General features: G+C 39.8%; 1 protein-coding gene and 1 long non-coding RNA gene across 5 annotated transcripts in view; one reads left to right on the forward strand and one right to left on the reverse strand.

Moving 5' to 3' along the window:
• Positions 1–4,393: 4,393 nt before the first annotated feature.
• Positions 4,394–19,727, reverse strand: LOC146464413 (uncharacterized). Its single transcript, XR_014868514.1, has 3 exons — positions 19,559–19,727; positions 17,135–17,201; positions 4,394–4,672 (listed from the first exon to the last, which is right to left on the reverse strand). It is a non-coding gene; the product is annotated as an uncharacterized LOC146464413 (long non-coding RNA).
• Positions 11,076–19,815, forward strand: part of LOC146464414 (voltage-dependent calcium channel type A subunit alpha-1-like) — a 53,763-nt gene continuing 45,023 nt past the window's right edge. For 2 of the 4 annotated variants that reach the window (XM_085129880.1, XM_085129882.1), the window contains exons 1-4: positions 11,076–11,786; positions 12,052–12,156; positions 12,290–12,429; positions 18,190–18,293. In XM_085129880.1, the coding sequence (XP_084986006.1) occupies positions 11,583–11,786; positions 12,052–12,156; positions 12,290–12,429; positions 18,190–18,293 (553 nt within the window). In that variant the 5' untranslated portion in view covers positions 11,076–11,582. The remainder of the gene's footprint in view (positions 11,787–12,051; positions 12,157–12,289; positions 12,430–18,189; positions 18,294–19,815) is intronic. The other 2 variants (XM_085129881.1, XM_085129883.1) reach the window with 1 other exon arrangement.

Raw genomic sequence — 19,815 nt, forward strand, 5'->3', positions numbered from 1 at the left:
GCCGTTGTGGAGAGGTGGCCGTTAGTGGAGGTTCGACTGTATACAGAATGGGGATTCAACCCCGGAGAAAAATCAATAGTGGGGATGAAACCACGGCAACAAATAAGGGTTGAAACCAGACTAAAGGAAAATTAAGACTGACCGGGGTGAGACCGCAGAGGAAATTCAAGAACAAATTGTGACGTAACGGGTAAAAATGAATAAGGAGATTGAAACCACGAAGAAAAATCACTGAAGAGCAGGGATTGAGACACAGCGACAAATGAACAACAAGGTTGAAACCACGGAGGAAAATCAAGAACAGGGGGTGAATGAAGAAGGGGCTTGAAACCACGGGGGAAAAAATGAAGAACAACAATCAAGTTCAAAAGGGTTGGGACACATTTGCATTACGGTCTTTACGGGGGTTTAGTACGAGAAAGAGACACGAGAGCGGGCACGATAGCTCCCCGTTCCCCAACCTCCACCCCCTAACAATGATGAGCCCGTGTGGACTTCAACATTGTATTGGGGGAGGGTGTAAGGTTGTAAACGGTTAAAATGGCTTGTTTAGTTTAATTGGTCAGGGAACAAACTACAGGGAATAATCAAGAACAGGGGTGAAACCACGAAGAGAAATTAAGAACAGGGGTGAAAATCAACAACGGGATTGAAACCTTCAATTAAAACCAAGAACGGGCTTGAAACCACGGGAAAAATCAAGAACAGGGTTGATATCACACAGAAATCAATAGAATGTATTAATACCGGAGGAGGGGAGGTGGTGGTCAGGGGAGAGAGTATGAAAGATGTAACAGATAAAAGGCCATCGTAGTTATGAAACAACTTTTTTGTGTCTTTCTCTCCCCGCCCCCCCCCCCCCTCCCCCACTACCCATCAAGTACCGCCAGAATCAGGCTACACAAAAAACAACTACCAGGCAGTTTTGATATATCTACCCGTAAAGGTGCCGTTACGCCGGGCAATTTTTCTTGCAACTTCTCTCGCAATATTAGTTGTGAGACAAGCTGCACGAATCGCTGACTAGATTAACATGCCCTGAATTGAACATGTTCCAATTTACAAAGGAAAAGCCCTGGGGGTGATCCGCACCCCCCCCACCTTCCTCACCCCCACCCCCACCCCCAACCCGGGCTTTTTGTTGGGATGAGAAGGGAAAAGGGATTTGCAAGTCCGTACGCGGGTCTCGTTATTTTTTTCCAGAAAGTTTAATATATTTCATCGACGGGGTCGGTACAAAGGAAAAGCCCTAGGGATGATCCGCACCCCCCCCTTCACCCCCACCCCCACCCTCAACCCGGGCTTTTTGTTGGGATGAGAAGGGAAAAGGGATTTGCAAGTCCGTACGCGGGTCTCGTTATTTTTTTCCAGAAAGTTTAATATATTTCATCGACGAGGTCGGTACAAAGGAAAAGCCCTGGGGATGATCCGCACCTCCCCTCACCCCAACCCCCACCCCAACCCGGGCTTTTTGTTGGGATGAGAAGGGAAAAGGGATTTGCAAGTCCGTACGCGGGTCTCGTTATTTTTTCCAGAAAGTTTAATATATTTCATCGACGGGGTCGGTTCTTATGTTCATGGAAAAAAAAAGGAGATAAAAAGTTGCAGAATCCAGAACAATGATAAATACAGTTCATTGCATTTTGTGTGAGTACAAAAAAAAAGTACTAATAAAAAAGATTGATTGAATGATTGATTCATTCATTCATTCCAATTTGGCAACTTTTCCGACCAATAATCACATTTCTTGGCCAGCAGGTGGCACTGAGGAAGTCATAACAAACCCTCGTCGACTATGAGATAAAATTTTGAACACCTGTTGAAAAAACGGAAATTTGCCAAGATTGCGAAACTTAAACTGGGTGACTGATAGACCTCAGTTGAGTTCAGGGTTGAATTAAAGTTACTTCGTAACGGTCATTTCGTTCAAACCAGTTAGGCTTTGTTCCTCGTGAGATGGCACAAGATCTTGTAACTTTAATTCAACCCAGTTAGAACTGAGGTCTATTTATAGTCATCCTATTTTAAGTTTCGCAATCGTGGCAAATTTCCAAGGACAGCCAGAGGATATTGTAGCTAAATCACGATGTTGACCGCCCTCGCAAAATAACCGACTTCCCTTTTAGGACCAGTTTCCTCGCGCGGGAAGCAGGTCTGACTATCGTGCGTCACGCGCGAAAGACACGCGATAAAGAGAGACTAATAGTCAAAACAAAAAACATGGCGGCGCGCGGCTTTTTTCGTGCTAGGTTACTTTTGTCCTGTTTTAAACGAAATTCGCGTATATCCGGGACTGTATCTACTAGTGCGACCTTAGTTAATTCCTTATGTTTAAGACAAATTGTTTCTGGTGTTCAATGTTAAGTTTGAAAGGCAAAACTGCGATCGATCGTGACGGAGCTTCAAGGACTCGCAAAATGTTTATAAAATGGAGAACCGACAAACTACCACAAATTATCTCGCTTGATCGTCTTGGCCACATTCTATTGTTTGTATTTTTTGTGCTCAACGGCCACTCTTACGACGACCTTCACAAACTTTACACAACATTATTATTATTATTATTATTATTATTATTATTATTATTATTATTATTATTATTATTATTATTATTATTATTATTATTATTATTATTATTATTAACTGATCATATGACACTAGTACCGGTCGCCATCCTGCCTAATCCACCGCCTTCATCAGCGAGGACACCGCGAGTCACGCGGACGAAGAGAATGTTGGCCGCCATCGTGGTACACTTCGACGAAAACATTTATTTTTGGTCAACTATAAATTATATAATTCAACTCTACAAAAGTGTTACAATGACCTTTGTCTCTCTTTTTGTTATATTCTTTCAAAGTAACAAACTGTCAAAAAGCTGAAAACTGGTACCAGCCACCTAACATTCATTTTACGGTGCGATGGAAACATGGAAAAAGAAACTACCCCCACAGTGCCCCCACAGTTAAAAGAAATGTTATCACCTGTAGTTCAGATAGTTAGGAAATCAACACCCCCAATTTTCCCGGCCGGTAGTGCGCACTTTAATATTTTATAGGCCTTGGTGAAATGCCGTGATCCCTGCAAAATGCTAAATGTAACGAGGACGATTCGGAAAACCTGTGCAAAGGCTAGATGGAAGTTATCCTCCTTGGTAACCTCAACATTTTTTTCCAATTGGGAAAGACTGGCACAGGCTAGATGGGAGTTATTCTCCCTGCCAACCTCGACATCTTTTTCCCGCTTGTCATTTGCAGGTTTAAGCTAATTACACACGAGCAAGTCCTTGTTGACTTGTTTCGACTAACCGTTATTTGCTTTTTTGATATCCAAAATATGTCAAGGTCAGTTTTTCCTTGTCAAGTCTGTCTTTTAACCCATTACTTGCCAGTTGTAAAATGAACTGGGAAAAATGAAGGAAATTGCCGAGGTCCCCGCTTTGTGAACCTTGTAGAAACATTCAAATTACTTCTCTTTCTCGGGCCCATTATTCCGTGGCGAAAACAACGATATAGTAAAGGCCGTTACAACCCGAGAAAGACAATAATTTTTATGTTGCGAAAGCTTCTGAGTCACTTGTAAACTTTGCATCCAAATTCTTATCGTCACCCATGGACAGACTAACTACTACAATTTAGCCATGTTTTAGATAAAAGTCCACAAGCTCACTGTTGCCTTGTTCAAGGAATAAAATTGGATTTCAGTTTATGAAGGTTACTGCCCAAAACTACTTTTCTTCTGTTTACAAACATTTCATACTGCTGTTGTTACGGAAGATTTGTCAAGCACTTTTTTCGCTTACAAGAGGAACCCAACTTCTTACGAAAAACTTCCTCATCCTCTATATACGAGCAAATATATTTGTCCAGGAAAACTTGCAGTGTTTAATTAGCTTAAATCCCTGTTTCTACAGGCAGTGACAAAGAAGGACAAGGAATTGAATGCCTGGCGAACAAACGCGAATTCTTAGAAATAACAAACACACAGCAGTCTGTGGCATTTCTCTACATCATGGTAAAACAGAAAGTCGCAAACGTTTCGAACAAAAATTCATCTTCCAAATCGGCACTCTTAATCCTCACGGAATCAACGAACGCTTTTCATTCGACTGATCTATCTCGTGCCCAGAGTCTTCAGGCTTTTTGGTCAGCAGGGCAACTAACCGCTGGCCAAAGAGCCTGAGGACTCTGGGTACGAGATTGTCGACTGATCTATTCTTGTTTTCCTGGTTTTCCACATTGCCGTGCTTCCACCAATAGCGTACCTCCACTCCTCACGATATAAACCACATGCAACCCACACTTCCTGATTCGCTCTAACGAAGGGCTAACGCTCGAAACGTTTACAGTGGTCGGATTACCTTATCAACGCTGTTGATAACACCAAACATTCGCAAACTTTTAGTACCTTTAATTTTCTTCACACAATAAGGCTACAGTTTAAAATGGTCTTCTCCTTGAGCCAATGCGCGAACCGAAATACAGACGACCTCGCTTTCGGGGTTTTTCTTACCCCCTCCCCCGAGGTACAGACTCAGAGGGGTGGAGTGAAGAAAGAGACTCTCTCAGAAGCGAGGCTTGTGAAAGAGGAGACAGCTGAGATGCAGGATTTGCGCTTGTCAGCCGGTTGTCATTCGTCCACTGTACGTGAAGGTCCTGACTACTGAGGCGACCTGGAAGAAGAAAAAGCGCGCGATAAGAATTTCCTGCCAAAAGCGCGCACCCGGTGACAAAAGTCACGAAGCCCCAGTTGCCACAAATTTGCCAATCAGGTTGTCTTCAAAAGGTGATAGTACGGCGTTTCCATACAGGTTTTTTAGGACCCATACCTCACTAGTTCTGGATCTTTTATATGAAATCTAGATTGTGCAAAATTCAAGTTTAAAACTGCATTTTAACTGCGTTTATTATCACGGCGTTTTTAAACCACCTTTCATTTAAACTTTTGTCTATTTATAAATTTAACTATTTTTTTTTACCACTGAACGATTTGCAAGAATCATCAATTTTGATGGAGGCAAATTAATGGTAGATAGAACTATTTAAACAAAGAGTTTCTGTCGAGCGACTATTGTCTAACAACCGCCCAGCAGAAATTTGATGTTCTTGAAACAAATAATATTCCAAGAAAAACGCTTTGAGGTCGAGGGCAGAGGAGTCAGAGAACTAAAACCGTATTCACTCCACATTGGCCAATCACAACGGAAGCAAACTACACAACAACCAATCAGAACTCGAAACAGCTAAATGTAATACTGCGCAAAGTGCACAAAAAGGCATCAAGGTATGTCATTTACTTCTAATTCGTTGAAGACAAGGAGTGTTTATTGACCAACAGCAGACAGCAGTAAAGCAAAAAGCTGCAAAACGAAAGCAGATGCGAATTACTTCTGTCACTGGGCGTCCAAACTGAGATGCTCTAAATTCCGAACGAATTCCAAATAATCTGCGACCCCAAAATTTTAATCGACTGCCGCGTCTAAAAATAACACGTTCCATATCTCACTCTGTTGAACTTAAATGTCAGTTTTAGCCTTTTTTCGTAGAAAGCTAGCCTGCGAGCAAGCTCTCCCGGGGGGAGGAAGGCTAGTAGAAAGCGGACGTAGCTGGTTATTAATCAATGCAAACGACTTCAGTAAAGCCTGAGAAAGTATGAAATGGGATCTCCAATAATCATCGCAACACGAAACAGAAACAAATGGAACTTCGCCAGTAAATTCGCCACTTTTCACCAGAAAAGGAAAAAGTAACGGAATATAGAAAATAATGAGAAAGGGACTGAGATGAATTTTGCAAAAACGATGTTAAATGACTCAAATTAAAGGCGATTCTTTCCTCTCAAACAGCGCGAGGACTTAAATTCATAACCAATGAGCTCTGAAGAGTCGAAAGCATTGTTTTTAATTTCAATGTGTTTCTAAAAAACAAAGCAAGGCGCCAAATTAAAACTTTTAGCATCAGACTGACTGATTGCCGGCAGTCAAAAGAGAAAATAAATTCTTAAGACGACAATTAATTTTCCGCAAAACAAACACATAATACTGCCGCCACCTGTGTCTCCAAACAATCAACGCCTGGTGGACAAAACAAAGCCAAACCGACGGATATAGGTGTGTTTGTGAATGATGAGCCGTGCTTAAATCAATTTGAATATATGAAACATCTGCTTAAATCGTCGGCCGAATCACACGCCGTCGACATTAAAACTCTATTGAATCAACGCTAGTTAAAAAATTGAAAATAAAAATCACTCCTTGCCGGACCGTCACATGTCATCTTTCAGTCGGAGTGCGTCAGGTGGTAGAATTTTGGGGTTAAAGGGGAACTATTCACAGATTGTTGGGAACGAAAAATGTATATTTAAATCACCATATCTCATAAAACCTCAAAAAAGTTCCTCTCACGTTTTACCACAATGGGTTGATGCTGAACGGCAAGCGCACGCTAAAACTGACAGAATGACAGTAAGTTACAAATTTCACCCCCCTCCCCCGTCCTTAACATCACTTAGAATTCAGTTTCCCCTTGTGGACTTTGTCTGAAGCCATGTAGCCGAGTGAATATAGTTCCCATATACTGATGTGTAACACAATCAACATTATTGGAGATCAAATAAATGTAAATATATGAAACATACATTTTGAACTGCGGATGAAAGATCAAACAGAAAAAAGTAACGGAACTTAAGTAGCTGCGGAAAGGAAGCCTGAAAAAAATTCAGGCTTGAACGGGATTCGACCCCATGACCTCTGCGATGCCGGTGCAGTGCTCTACCAACTGAGCTATCAAGCCAACTGGGAGCTGGTCATATTGTGAGTGCAATACCCGTGAAGGATGAATAAATAAATGTAAATATATGAAACATATATCTTTCATCCGCAGTGCAGACCAGATCAGACCCCCACACAGAATAACAAAGAAAGCTTAATAGCTTTCAAAATCATTTGAATTACAACAGTTAAAATGCTAAAAAATAATAGATCACTTGATTTAAGTGTCAGTGTATTTAGCACAGAGCACTAATTGAGGATACTCTCCAGATCGAATTACCAGGAGGAAAACCTCTCGGAGCAAGAACGAGAACCAACAACAAACTCAACCTACATATGACGCCGAGTCCGGGAATCGAACCCAGGCCACATTGGTGGGAGGCGAGTATTCTCACCACAGCACCATCCCTGCTCCCCTAGAGTCACTTTGTACAGTGTAAAAACAGCATCACCAGAAGGAACGGTCAACAACTTTCACGAGTAATGGTCACACCTCTGGACTGAATCCGAAGACGCAAACGCTAAAACCACTTTAAACACCACATTAAACTGAACGACAGAAAGATATTTCTCAACAGTTTCAACTTGAATATCATAATAAACGAAGTCGAAACAAACTTTGACTTTGAGAATGAAAGATGGTTACTGTAATATGCCTCTCTTTTAAAAATAAAGTGGAACGATTGACTGATTGAATGAGAGTAATTTTGATTGATGCATCCATCAGTTGATCAATCATTAATTCATCGTTTAACTGATTGATTGATTGATTCATTCATTCATTCATTCATTCATTCATTCTGCCAGTCATTGATTTATTGATTGATTGACTTATCGATAATGATTTTGATTGATGCTCTCAATCAATAAATCGATTGATTGACCTTTATTTATACGCGTGCAATCATTGTAGCAGTTTTCAAAAACCTATTAACAAACAAGTGTAATAGGGAATCCTCATCAGTATCAAGGCACCGGATTCTTTTAGCCGATTCTGACGCATGCGTCTCGTTTCAGTTGCGGTGCATGGGCGGTACGACTGATGAGGTACAAGTACATGTACATCGTCTGAATCACATTTTGTTTGGTACTTGCGTAGTAAAACCGCAATTCACACAATGCCGGCAGAACCTGTTGTCTCTTGACAAAGTTATCTAAAGGAAAATGGGGAGTTTTCGCAGAACCTCTATTGATCTGCTTCATGTAAGCCACATCACAGATAAACCTCCAGAAAAAACTGGCCAAAATCGCAGTAAATCAACATAAACAGGGCACAAACAAGTACCAAGGTGAATGGTCTAAAGGCTGAAAAGAGTGCACGTTCGACTGTTATCGCTACTTGATTTCTATCAGATACGACTGACATGAAACTACGGCCTCGCTATACTTGCACTGACTTAAGAGGGTGATGTTTGTGACGGCGAGAAAGCCGCATCTCTAATGAAACTTGATTTTTTTTTACCGAAAAGAGCGGTCCCTCTGGAAGTAAACACGGTGATTATTTGGTTGGGAAGTGTCACGTGACGACTCTGGGATAAAGGGAAGATATTTGGGCACCCTGAGGCGCCAATCTTCTCAAGTAAAATTGAGAGAGACAGTCGTTAATCGCCTGCTATCACGAAAAAATTTGATTATATCAACACATTGCGTGCGCGGTATTGCACCAAGTTTCTCTTCCGATCCACGCATCGATATCAGCACAGAGAAAACGGGAAAAAAAATCGGAAAAATCCAATCAACAGCTCCTCGATATCCTAACGATATTAATTCTTTAATTAGAGAAAAATTCAAATGACCTCATTGAAGCACACTGACCACAAACTGACATTAAATCGACTGGAAACCGCGGCCACATAATTCAGAAAAACAGCACAATTTGTTTGAATACGACTACTTGTAAAGAGCCAAAACACAAAGGTCTGCTTCCTCATAAAACCTAAAACCTAATTTCGCAATCCTGAGCGTAACATGCGCTAAAATATTCCACCTTCTAAATTTTTTCGCATCTTGCCCACCCCCACTGGTTTCTAGGTATATTAAAATAACTTAACAGTAAAGAGATTAAGATTGAAGTAACTTGTTCATTTATAATCGCGTTGAAGTGTTTTTTATCTTTTATTTTTAGTTGTCTAAACTGAGTTACCTCCGGGAAAAATTGCGTGTCCGTAAGTAAAAGATGCAAATTTATACACGAAATTTCAAAAGAAATGTGGCAGTTTCACAGAACGAAAGTAGGAGAACCCAGTTATGAAAATGTACCGTACCAAACATTCCAACAGATCAAAGGATAGAAATGAAATTATACCTCAATAATAAAATTTTAAAAAAAAGCTAGCAAATTTTCTCATCACACTAACAGAAGATGAAGGAAAATTGAAGAAGGTAGAAGCTAGGATAAAACCGGAATTCTTCAACTCAAAATACTTTAAAAAATTCATAAGTTTTTGAGTGATGAATCGATGACGATTTACAACATGATCGACGTAAAGGAACGCGAATCGAAAAAACTAAAGGATTAACAATTGCTCAATGCATACAAACGAGAAAAACAAGAAAAACACAATTTCAACTGTAGTGAAAACAATAGCGCGTCAAAAACGAGTTAAAGTACAAACAAAAAAGAGAATTCATCGAAATGAAGTCTAGCCTATTTATAATTCGGAGGTTTGTAGCTCTTTCGCTTTGAAGGATATCGGACCCGAAAACTGAACCGCTTTACATACATAAAATTCAATTTTGATAATTTTTAAAGCAAACACATTTTAAGTTTCCCAAGATTAAGAAACACATTGAGTTTGTACGAAAAATTACCGGCAATCTGTGCAAAAGGGATAAGAAAAAATACCTTTCGGGCTCAAAAGCTGTTCGGGAACTTTAAGAAACGCTCGCCTGGTTCTAAAGTTTGGCCATTCAAACGAATGTTGTTAAGCAGAAATTTACGTCGTATTACTTGTAATTAGTTCAAATTTTCGAAAGTTTGTGCAAACGGATTAAGTAGAAACTCATCGAATTCTACTCGCGTAAGGAGAAACGTAAGGCAAAGTTGTTTCTTACTCAATAATCAAGCCGATGACATTGTTTTGGTTTTGCCCAGCGGTTAAACATGACTCCCTTTCTTTCACATCGTCCACAGATAAACGGGCATTGTGCAGAGTTTTGATTGAATAATAAAAGAAAAAAAGCCTTTAAAATCAATATCCGGCTCACAATCTACCATGGACTTGCGCATCGTCGGCTCGGAAGTAAACGTGTGAAGAAAACTAAAAAAAATCTCGCTTGCAAGTTGACAAACCAACAGCTGTCGAAAAGCATATTCATAATTTATATCGGTTAAATTAAAACAAGACAAGAACGAGATGAATTAAAACACAACCTAACATCAAACTTTCTTCTTCCCTCCCAACCAGACAAAAAAATCGCGCGCCGTAAGTATTAGACGAAAAAAAAAGGTGCGCGGTCAGCGAAGTCTGCTAATTTCGCATAACTTTCGCCAGGAGTTTCAAAGTAACTCGATTAAAACAAACCAAGCCTTATCACGTTGTGACGGCATAAATATTGTAAGACTTCGAGAGACGCTTACTCTGTTAAGTCGAGGAAAACATCTCGATGAACGAAACAACACAACGACGCATTTTTTGACGTTCACAAAACATAACTATGTTTTTCCTCAATTCCCGCATGTTTTCACTCTGGTGGCGCCTAAATAAGTATTATCATAAACTTGGGCATTGTGAAAAATTGGCGCTTGCGTTGAAATTATGCTTGTCACCTGCTCTGTGAAGTCTAATGAGGATGAATTAAAAATCGGCCGACTTGTTGATGTTTTTTTAAGCCTGTACAAGTAGAAAAGCCCGTACGCTAGTACTTCCTAAGCTACCACAGCTAGCATCAAAATTTTCATAACAGCCAATTAAACGGAACGAAAGGAGAATGGATGAAAAGATCCAGCTGCTCCGCGAACAAAACTACTCAGTAGAATGAAACGAAAGAGATTTCAAGCTGAAACTACAAAGGATTTTGAGTTTTACACGGTAGTAGACTGCAAACAGCACCCGAATAAAATCCGATTTTGAAATTTTTACAAGCAAGGTTGAGAGTGATACCGGCGCTAGAGAAATGCAAATGATTTTCGTATGATTATTAAACACCCCTGGTATTCGGAGTGTAAGGATTATTCATTTTTTTGAAAAAAAAAAATACAAAGATAAGAGACTGACAGCATATTTCGCAATGACACTAGCAAATTGCAAAGGCCGCAAAGCGGAAAAACACGCGTGCGGAATTTTTTGTATCAGGATTCCGCCCACCAAGAAACGATGCGGGAATCGTTTATGGGAGCTGGCCGCTCGCGAGCCAAGGCGGACTTCTCAATCAATATACAAGATTATCACTTCGAGGCCTCGCTTAACCGACCATAAAACCAAAACAATGGACTTTTCTCGCCACTGCTGCTCCAAAAGACTGGAAGTTGGCAAAGCTCGCCAGTGCAGCAGCAGGTGAAGGGGGGAAATTCGCAAGGAGCACTTATTGTCTCATTTTACATTCACGCCCAAAGCAGTACCAGTCGGTAGCATCACGTGACCCGCCAGTGTCGGTCTCATTTGATAGGCCACTTGATTATAGACTCGGCTTGTAATTAGCATACGGTGTCAAGGCAAGAAGGAAGCCCAAAATCTATATGATTGGAATCGCTTCAAGGCGGTTAATTCTATGGCTGGGAACGAACTTTCGCGTGTAAAAACGCGCGACCCGTGTCAGCTGTAGCGCGACATTACGGCTGAATGAGGCTTGAAAACATCTCAAATCAAGAGAAATGGCGGATAATCGGAGACCGTCTTCTGTTCCTTCAGAGGACTATTACAAGACGCGTACGAACAACTCGAATAATATTTCACGCAAGTCTTCGATGCAAGCTGGCGCAGAATCGCCAAAGATTGTCTGTGCGGACCGCTCGCTCTTCATCTTCTCAAAGGACAATATTATTCGAAAAATATGCCGGACGATCATCCAATCTAAAGTATCCTTTCAGCCGGCCGGAGCGCCTTGGTAGAAAATGTTTTCTCAGCCTTGGCGTTGTCTGAATTTGTTGTCGTCTATAGCTGAAGTTGAGCGTGCGTGTTGGTGCTGTGTTAGTGTCTAGTGTTTGTCAAGTCTAAGCTAAAATTCTCTGGTCAATTTGTAGTGTGTTTGTGGCTAGATCCTGTGAGTTCTTTTATTATTTTATTTTCTGACTTATTCGGAAAATTTGTGTTCGTACTATATATTCCTTAACTGAAGACAAGCCTTTTGAATATTTCATTTTATTGACTATCTTTGTCAATTGCATCTTACTGGCCGCTAATACTCCTCTGCCGAATGATGACAAGTCAGATCTCGATATAAAACTAGTAAGTAAAAAAAATTGGCTACTGTTTTTTGCGTCCGGACGCGCTACTGCAAAAAGGTAGTTGTGAAGTTGTGACTGTTTCGTGGAAGGAAATCAATCATTCATCCACTTGCTTTGTTATTTCTATTTCCTAGGAAAGTGCCGAAGTATATTTGTTAGCGATATTCTGCCTAGAAGCCGTTTTAAAGGTTATAGCCCTTGGATTTGTGCTGCACGCAGACTCGTACCTCAGAAACGGATGGAACGTGTTGGATTTCGTCGTGGTTGTAACTGGGTATGTATGTATGTATACAGCATGTGTGTGTATGCAACGTTATGACAGAACTCTTTATTGAACCATGTATGTCGTTGTAATTTTCACTCGTAAATTTCAATATTTAAACAAGCATTGCGCGTGGAATTTTCCCCTTTAGAAAATGCTGTGAGGGGGCATTGTGTTATGCTCAGTCCGGACGTTCGTTGGGACGCGAGAATCGATCGAGTTCCACCGAACGTCTAAAAAGCTTGAAATGTACACCGCGCGGTAACGAACACGGCGCGGAAGGAAACGTACTTGACGACTCAAAAGCTCCGCGCAATTACACGATCCATAAACATGACAACCAAACATGCTAGACATAGAGATATTGAGCGTATTTTACGGTTCATATAGCTTTTTACGTCATCCTAGCCGATACAGAAACAACGGCTGGCTGCGTGTTCGATCGACTTAACGCAACTCAACAATACTCGAAATTTTACCGAGGCAAACTCGCTCAACCGAGACAAAACCTAGTCACGCATAGCCCGGCCGTCGGCTTTGTACGAGATCGTAGCATAATCCCCGTTACAAGTAACTTGTACTCTTCTTACATCCGATTGTAAGCCGACTGGTCGAGTAAGACAGCTCGTGGATGAGCAAATTCTACTGCCATTAGCTGATTATCGTTTCGCCGCTCGGGCGCTCGTTGCGGGTGACGAATTTCGACATTTAATTCTTCACGCGATTCTCTTCGGATGGTCCTAAGCTACGCTAAAGAGAACAAAACATTAGTTTCTTTAATTACTAATTGCGCTATTATCCTCGACAGAAACGCTCTCCACTTTGAGTTCGCCTTCAAAAGAAGCGAGCTAAACCAAGCATTCCACAACGCACAATTCCTCCACGCCAAAACTTTTCCCTCGTTTAAATTATTTAACGTCGCTAGATCGCTAGAGTAAATAAAAATAGCCATGATGTTTAAAAAGTCAAAACGAGAAGCAGCACCGGCCTCATGGGCCGTCTATTTGCTTGAATTTGAAAACGACGGCCTTAATCACGTCGAAAACACTACGTAGATGTTTTAAGCGATTTAAGAACAAGCTGGGGCATAAGGCCAACCCTCAATTAAACAGCAATATCACTCAAATGCAATCGCCAGCCCCGCACGCGACTAGAAATAAAAGTCAAATAAGAACCAGCGATAAAAGCTGCTCTACACAGTAAAACAAGTTGTCCTAAAACAGCCGAAGATCGTTCCCGCGAATTGCGTATTTCCCGGGAATTTCGTTTTGGCAGGTACCACCATTTTGCCATTGTGTACCATAAACAATGTAATAATTCCTTTGCCTTCGCACTAAACATAAGTCACCAAAATTATATTTTGCCTAGTAAAAATTCCTCGCGTAGTTGTAGTATCTATGGTGACAAAGACGTGTTTCCGACAATCAGACAAGTTCAAAATGGTGTTCATGTAGAAACCAACCCCGCTAGTTTTGGGAAACTCGGCAAGCGAATAAAGCGAGTGGGAAGATACATTAAAACTATGCGTAACATTAACACTTTGACCAATGTCTCATTGCTAAGGAACGAATGCGTAGCACTGCTTCGTTTTATCTATTCGGTCGTTTAAAGCAGGAGTTGAAGCATGAAGGTGAAACCAAGACTCACTCGAGAAGCCAAGAAGTGTGTGATATGGCCGGTCTCGGCGGCCAAATACTTCAAGTTTTGTATTTCTCTTGTTCTAAAACCAATTGTTGACAAAACGGCTAATAAATAATTAAAAGCTACAGGGAGTTCGCCAGTTCCATGGTTTTTGGCCGGTGCTACACCTGTCGAAAATCACCTATAGTGACACAAAATAGTTGTCATTTTATCGCTAAACAGCGAGTTTTGTTTCTTTGCAATTCGCCACCATTCACTTAAACCAAGTGCGAGCATCACCTCTTCTCATTACACTAAGAACACGATAAAAAGTGAATACTAGTTGTGAATTTACATTACAAAAACGATTTTGATGTAAATCTGTCACATCACATCACTAAGACCTTTGCAAAACGGAGAGCGTTTTCTTTCGATTTTCCCCCTCCGTTTGAATTTCCTCGCTGAGGAATCGAGGTTGAAACAAAAACATAGAAACAAAAGGAACAAACGATGCTACTTTAACACTAAGTTCGTTCTTACAAGCTAAAAGGTTGCAATTACTTTTGTGAATACTGCAATGTAAATGAAGCGACCGGCCAAGTGGTTTAAACTCTTATCATTCAGTTGATTGACAAGTTCTTCACTTCGTTTCGCAGCCAAATTTTTTTCTTTTTTCTTTATCGGCGAATCAATGCTTAAGTAGACAATTTCCAGTGTTTACACGGGCTTGAGACACTCTACAACTTACAAACAGTTGCCCGCGTGAAAGTGTCGAAATCGGCGGCGTTATATAGTGCGATTCGCTTAAACAAGTTTGCAATGCAAATATCTATTCATGGTAACCTTTCAGTAAAGTGAATTTGATATTTCTCGTAATAAAACTTTTATTGTGGGCACCTGCTAAATTAAAAAGAAAAGAAAGGTTGACTAGGCCAGCTCATAACATTCTTGTTGCTTTGTGTCATTTCCAATTTTATCCTTGAATGGAACATGTACACAGTTCAATGAACAGAAAGCCTGGTTTTTGTGTTTACATACGATCCTATGGACAAAAATATATTTGATAAATATTATTTTGTTAGTTTGCTTGTATATTACTGTAAAAGCCAGTGACAATTTTCTGATAAATGCAGAGTCAATATGCATACAGTTGATCAAAAATATGTCCAAATTAGGCAATTTCAACGCGAGCTCTACCCAACTAGCAGCAGCTTCGTCATTGAAGAGGTTGCAAACCATTAATGTGCAAACATTGCAAAACAACCCACAATACCAGAAATAAAAAGCAAACTTTTAAAGAAGACCACTTGTCCAAAGCTCAAGTCGTTATGGCAACAAACAGCTTAGGTTAACAATGCAGTGGCAATATTTCTCATAAACATTAGACAATTACTTTAAAAGATAACAAAATACCTGCCCTTTAGCAACCTTGGCAATTGTGAAATTTTTAATTGAAAACTGTAATTAGACATTACAGATATGACATCTCAGAAAGGATGATGTACATGTAAAGAATGGCTTTTGGCCGGTTGGGTATTAACTGAAAAAAAAAAACTGATTGGGTGGATTCTAGAATGATATATATTTGTTGTAAAAGACCAAAATCACCATACCTAGATCACTGACCTTAGAAAGCAAACAAAATGATGTGCAAGAAATTTAAACTATGTAAAAAATTATTATTTGTGTACTGTGGGGTGAAAACATTGATAAAAAGTACGAAGAAATAAAAGTGAACGAATTACTCGTGACAAACAGATTGCTAACTGCGGCTTCAGTAAAGAATGTTTTACATATATATTTTACCACCCACACAAGGGAAAGTGAATTCCTTTTTCTACAATTTCTGGGAAGAATGAACAAAACTGTGCTTTGAAAAGTGCCTTGTTGTAAGGTGTTACTATGAGCTACACAGTCAGAAAAGCTTCATAAAGTTGCATGTCTTAGATTTCTGAAAACTTGCGTAAATTTGTATAGACTGCATGAATGAGAAAAAAAAACCCATAATTAAAGTATTATTGCCTGTTGACTGTAAAACTGTGTGAAAGGTTTTCTAGCTTCCATGTTCCTTAGGGTTTAGAGGCACTTATCTATTTTGAATATCAAGCTAGCAAAGTCACGTAATTTCACCTTAATTTAGCCATTTCTCCAAACAAAAAGGATTTAGCAATTATTTAAGAGAGTGATCCTTCAGCATTATAATGATTTTTAATACTTTTCACCATCTTTGCCTTTTACACCCCAATATATCAACATCCACCTTCTCTTCGATGTTTCCGTGACACACTTTTCTTGATACATGTTGGGAGAATTTGTTTAAACACCGAGATAAATGTTATGTTTGATGCAGGGATGTCGCTAAGAACCGCCTACCGGTGAATTTCACCTTCTGAAAGAGATCTTATCACTGGTTGAAATTCAACAGAACGCAGCCCAAAAAAGTTGGCTGGGTTTACAAATGAGCCTGCTGAGGTTTTTCTTAGTTACATCCCTGCTGATGATCATTTCCTAAATTCTCATGAGCTGTGTGTTTGACCAACTAGTGATATTGTAATGAGACATTACATGTTGGTCACTATTGGAACTTCAAGGGTGTACAATCAATCTAGGTAACGCGTGATCGTGACCCGTATTTTTGAAATTTAAACAGAGTTTTGAAATTCAACATTGCCAGCGAGACAGTAAAAAGCTATGAATTTTTCTTTACGTTACAGCCTCGAGCATTTCAAAAATAACAATTGTTTCCAAAGTATTTTTTTTTTTTCAGTTAACGTGTCTTTTTCAGAAAGATTACCAGAGAAATCCTCAAGATTCCATTCAAGTGTTGGACATTACAGAAAGGAATTTGAATGTTCATTTCATTCTTGGAAATACTGGTCATGCATGACATAGACTGACTGTATAACCACACCAGTAATACAGTCATGTAGAATCCCTCACTGTTATGGCCAATTTCTTTCAGCCCAAACACAACCGTTTGCAGCCATTTTCTTATCAAAAACCTTGTCGATCTGAGAATTCCTTGACAATGAACTTTCCATAACCCAACAGTGGTCATATCAGTGAGATTACACATCTGTCATGAGCACTAACTTACCACATTCTTTGTGATGACTCTATCCGAGAACAGGATCATTGCCAGTTGTGCAACAGTTGTTTGGGACCTACGGAAAAAGGAAAATCAATTATGACAGAAAGTATTAATTATCTTTGGCAGCTGATGTCTACATTTGGAAATGGATTGCAACTTGGAAGAATTGGCCAATTTTTTCAAGTTCTTCCTGTGTATTACAGAGAAATCGTTTAATGTAAAAATCCCTTATAGTTTTCATCCTGATTTTTTAAGAGTAATCTCAAGTTAGAGAAAAGGTTCTTTCTCAAATATTTGAGCAGTTTTGCACAACATACAGCAAAATCTCTGTGACAGTACCTCTTTGATTTCTTCTGAAAAATGAATGGTTTCTCCGAGTTTTCTATTTGGATTCCAACAGTCCTTGCCAAGATCTGGCTTTCCTAGATAGCCATAAACTGCATAAAAATGTCTTTGTATTACAAGGCACTGTCCACAAGTCTCTGAGACCATCCCATGACACCCAGAATGAACTATGTACACAAACAAAGGGAGCCCCCATTCTTAAAGGGGCAGTGTCACCTATTTTAGTGTTACTTCGAATGGCCCAAAACCACAGTTGAATTGATGGAATCTTTAAAATAATGGTTCATTTTTATTAACAATTACCCTATCAGTGCACAGAAACTAGTTATGTTTGGCTGCGGATGGCTAGGATGGAAATGGATTGTAACTTGAAAAAATTGACCAATTTTTTCAAGTTCTTCCTGTGTATTTTAGTGAAATCACTAAAAATGGATTATAGTTAGTTCTTCCTTGGACTAGTGCTCCAAGAGCAATTTCATGTAAACAAAATGGTTCTTTTCTGACTCGTCCCAGTCGTCTCTTATGATATCGTGCGGTTGAGAGGAAACTAGAACAGCAACACAATGAAGGGGACCATGAGGGATGACTGGGGACAAGTCAGATAAAACAGCACCAAAAGTGTCCAGTGTACTGACCAACTGAACTTACAGTGAAACTTATAGTACCATCAAAATTCTTTTGCTGAGTAGTTAATGTTTTGTTCCTTTACATTTCAGCCTTTTGAGTCTGCCAGAACTCAATGTTTTCAATGCTGGAAGTCTGAAGGCCCTCAGGGCTGCAAGAGTGCTCAGGCCACTCAAGCTGGTATCAGGCATTCCCAGTAAGTGAAATTACACTCTTCTGTTGTCTGTTCTATCAAGCCAAGGGTTTACAATGATTTTCCCTGCGAAGATTGGTGGTTTGAGTTTGGTTTCTTTGAGTTGTTTCCTTGAGCAAGAAACTACAGACCACATTGTCCTTCATGGTACAATTAAAGTCGCATAAATATGTACAGCCAATGTCAACTTTTCTAGCAACGTTTTTCTGCAATATTGTTTCAATGTGATGTGTGGAGGTGGCTTATCACATGATTTTCACACTGCCCTTACAACACAATCACTACTAAAAAAAACTAAAATAGTATCACCCACTTGTGCATTCAAAAATTATACACTTGTGCACGAAGCAATTTGACTGATGGCAACTCATTGATTAAAAAATATGACCTTTACCCAAGGGGAAGAGATGTAAAGTCACTGGCGATTTCACATTCTGCTATAAACTGGCCATTTCCCTGATAATAGAGCAAGTTTAGTTTTGTTGGCTGGAATGACAACCTTTTTGAAAATATCTGGCTTGAAATAGTTTTAAAAGACCGCATGAGAAATATTTTCAAGGGTTTGCATTTTAAGAGTTCACACAACCATTTCCGATTTACCTGTCAACTCCGACTGTTTCAGTGAACTTTCTGACAAATTTTCAAAATACTTTTAGCGACTATTAATGACCATCCACAAATGCCCTGCAGAGTGCAGTGGAGCATTTCAACAACAAATCTCAGTGGACTAACATTTGCCTCTTTCCTCTGTTTGCATTGTGGCTAACAATGACAGATGCATCAATGTGACATTTGGAATCCACAAGTAGCCGCCTTTCCCATTTCTGATGGATGTCATGCTCACAATAGATATTTGTATGGCAGTTACTCAAATCTTGTTTGCAAGAGATCAAATCCTACACAAAAACATCCGCAAACATTTCTAAATTCAGTCAACAACATCCTTACTCCAAAGTAATCTGAGACATGTTCGAAGTGTTGTTCATTTTGCAGTTGTTGTATCCACATTTAATATTCTGTCCAGTCGAAAGACAAAATTTTGAGTGGGTTATTGTTTGTGTTCAACAAGCGTGATAGAGTGTCCACAATTAAATAAACGGTTTATAGAAACCGGTAGTTTTACACATAAACACACAATTGGAGTGAGGAACTTACAAACCAAGACGTTTTTAACAGAGCTATTATGACCAAATAGGAGAATCTATCCATACACTTGTGTAAACAAGCGAAACTGAAATATGAGCAGCGCGTTTGAGCTTTGAACTCACCGAAACTCATTTCGTCCACCGCTTTTCAGCCATTTTCTTCATTCCTGCTCTCTGTTTTTGATTCGAAGTAAGTCATCCTGGGCTATGAACTACTACTGCCTTAAACTCTGCAGTTTAACTGGCCACATTGGCTGAACATTTTTGAAAGCCCCTCACCCTTCGCAAGACTAACAAATGTGACGGAATTCAAAGAATCAGAACTGAGAGAGACCCTGGGGCGAAAAGAATGGGTTTCCTGGGGAGAAATTGAGACCACA

The sequence above is a fragment of the Pavona decussata genome, unplaced genomic scaffold (genome assembly GCF_977016875.1).
Source record: "Pavona decussata unplaced genomic scaffold, jaPavDecu1.1 SCAFFOLD_164, whole genome shotgun sequence".
In the NCBI taxonomy this organism is placed as follows: Eukaryota; Metazoa; Cnidaria; class Anthozoa; order Scleractinia; family Agariciidae; genus Pavona; species Pavona decussata.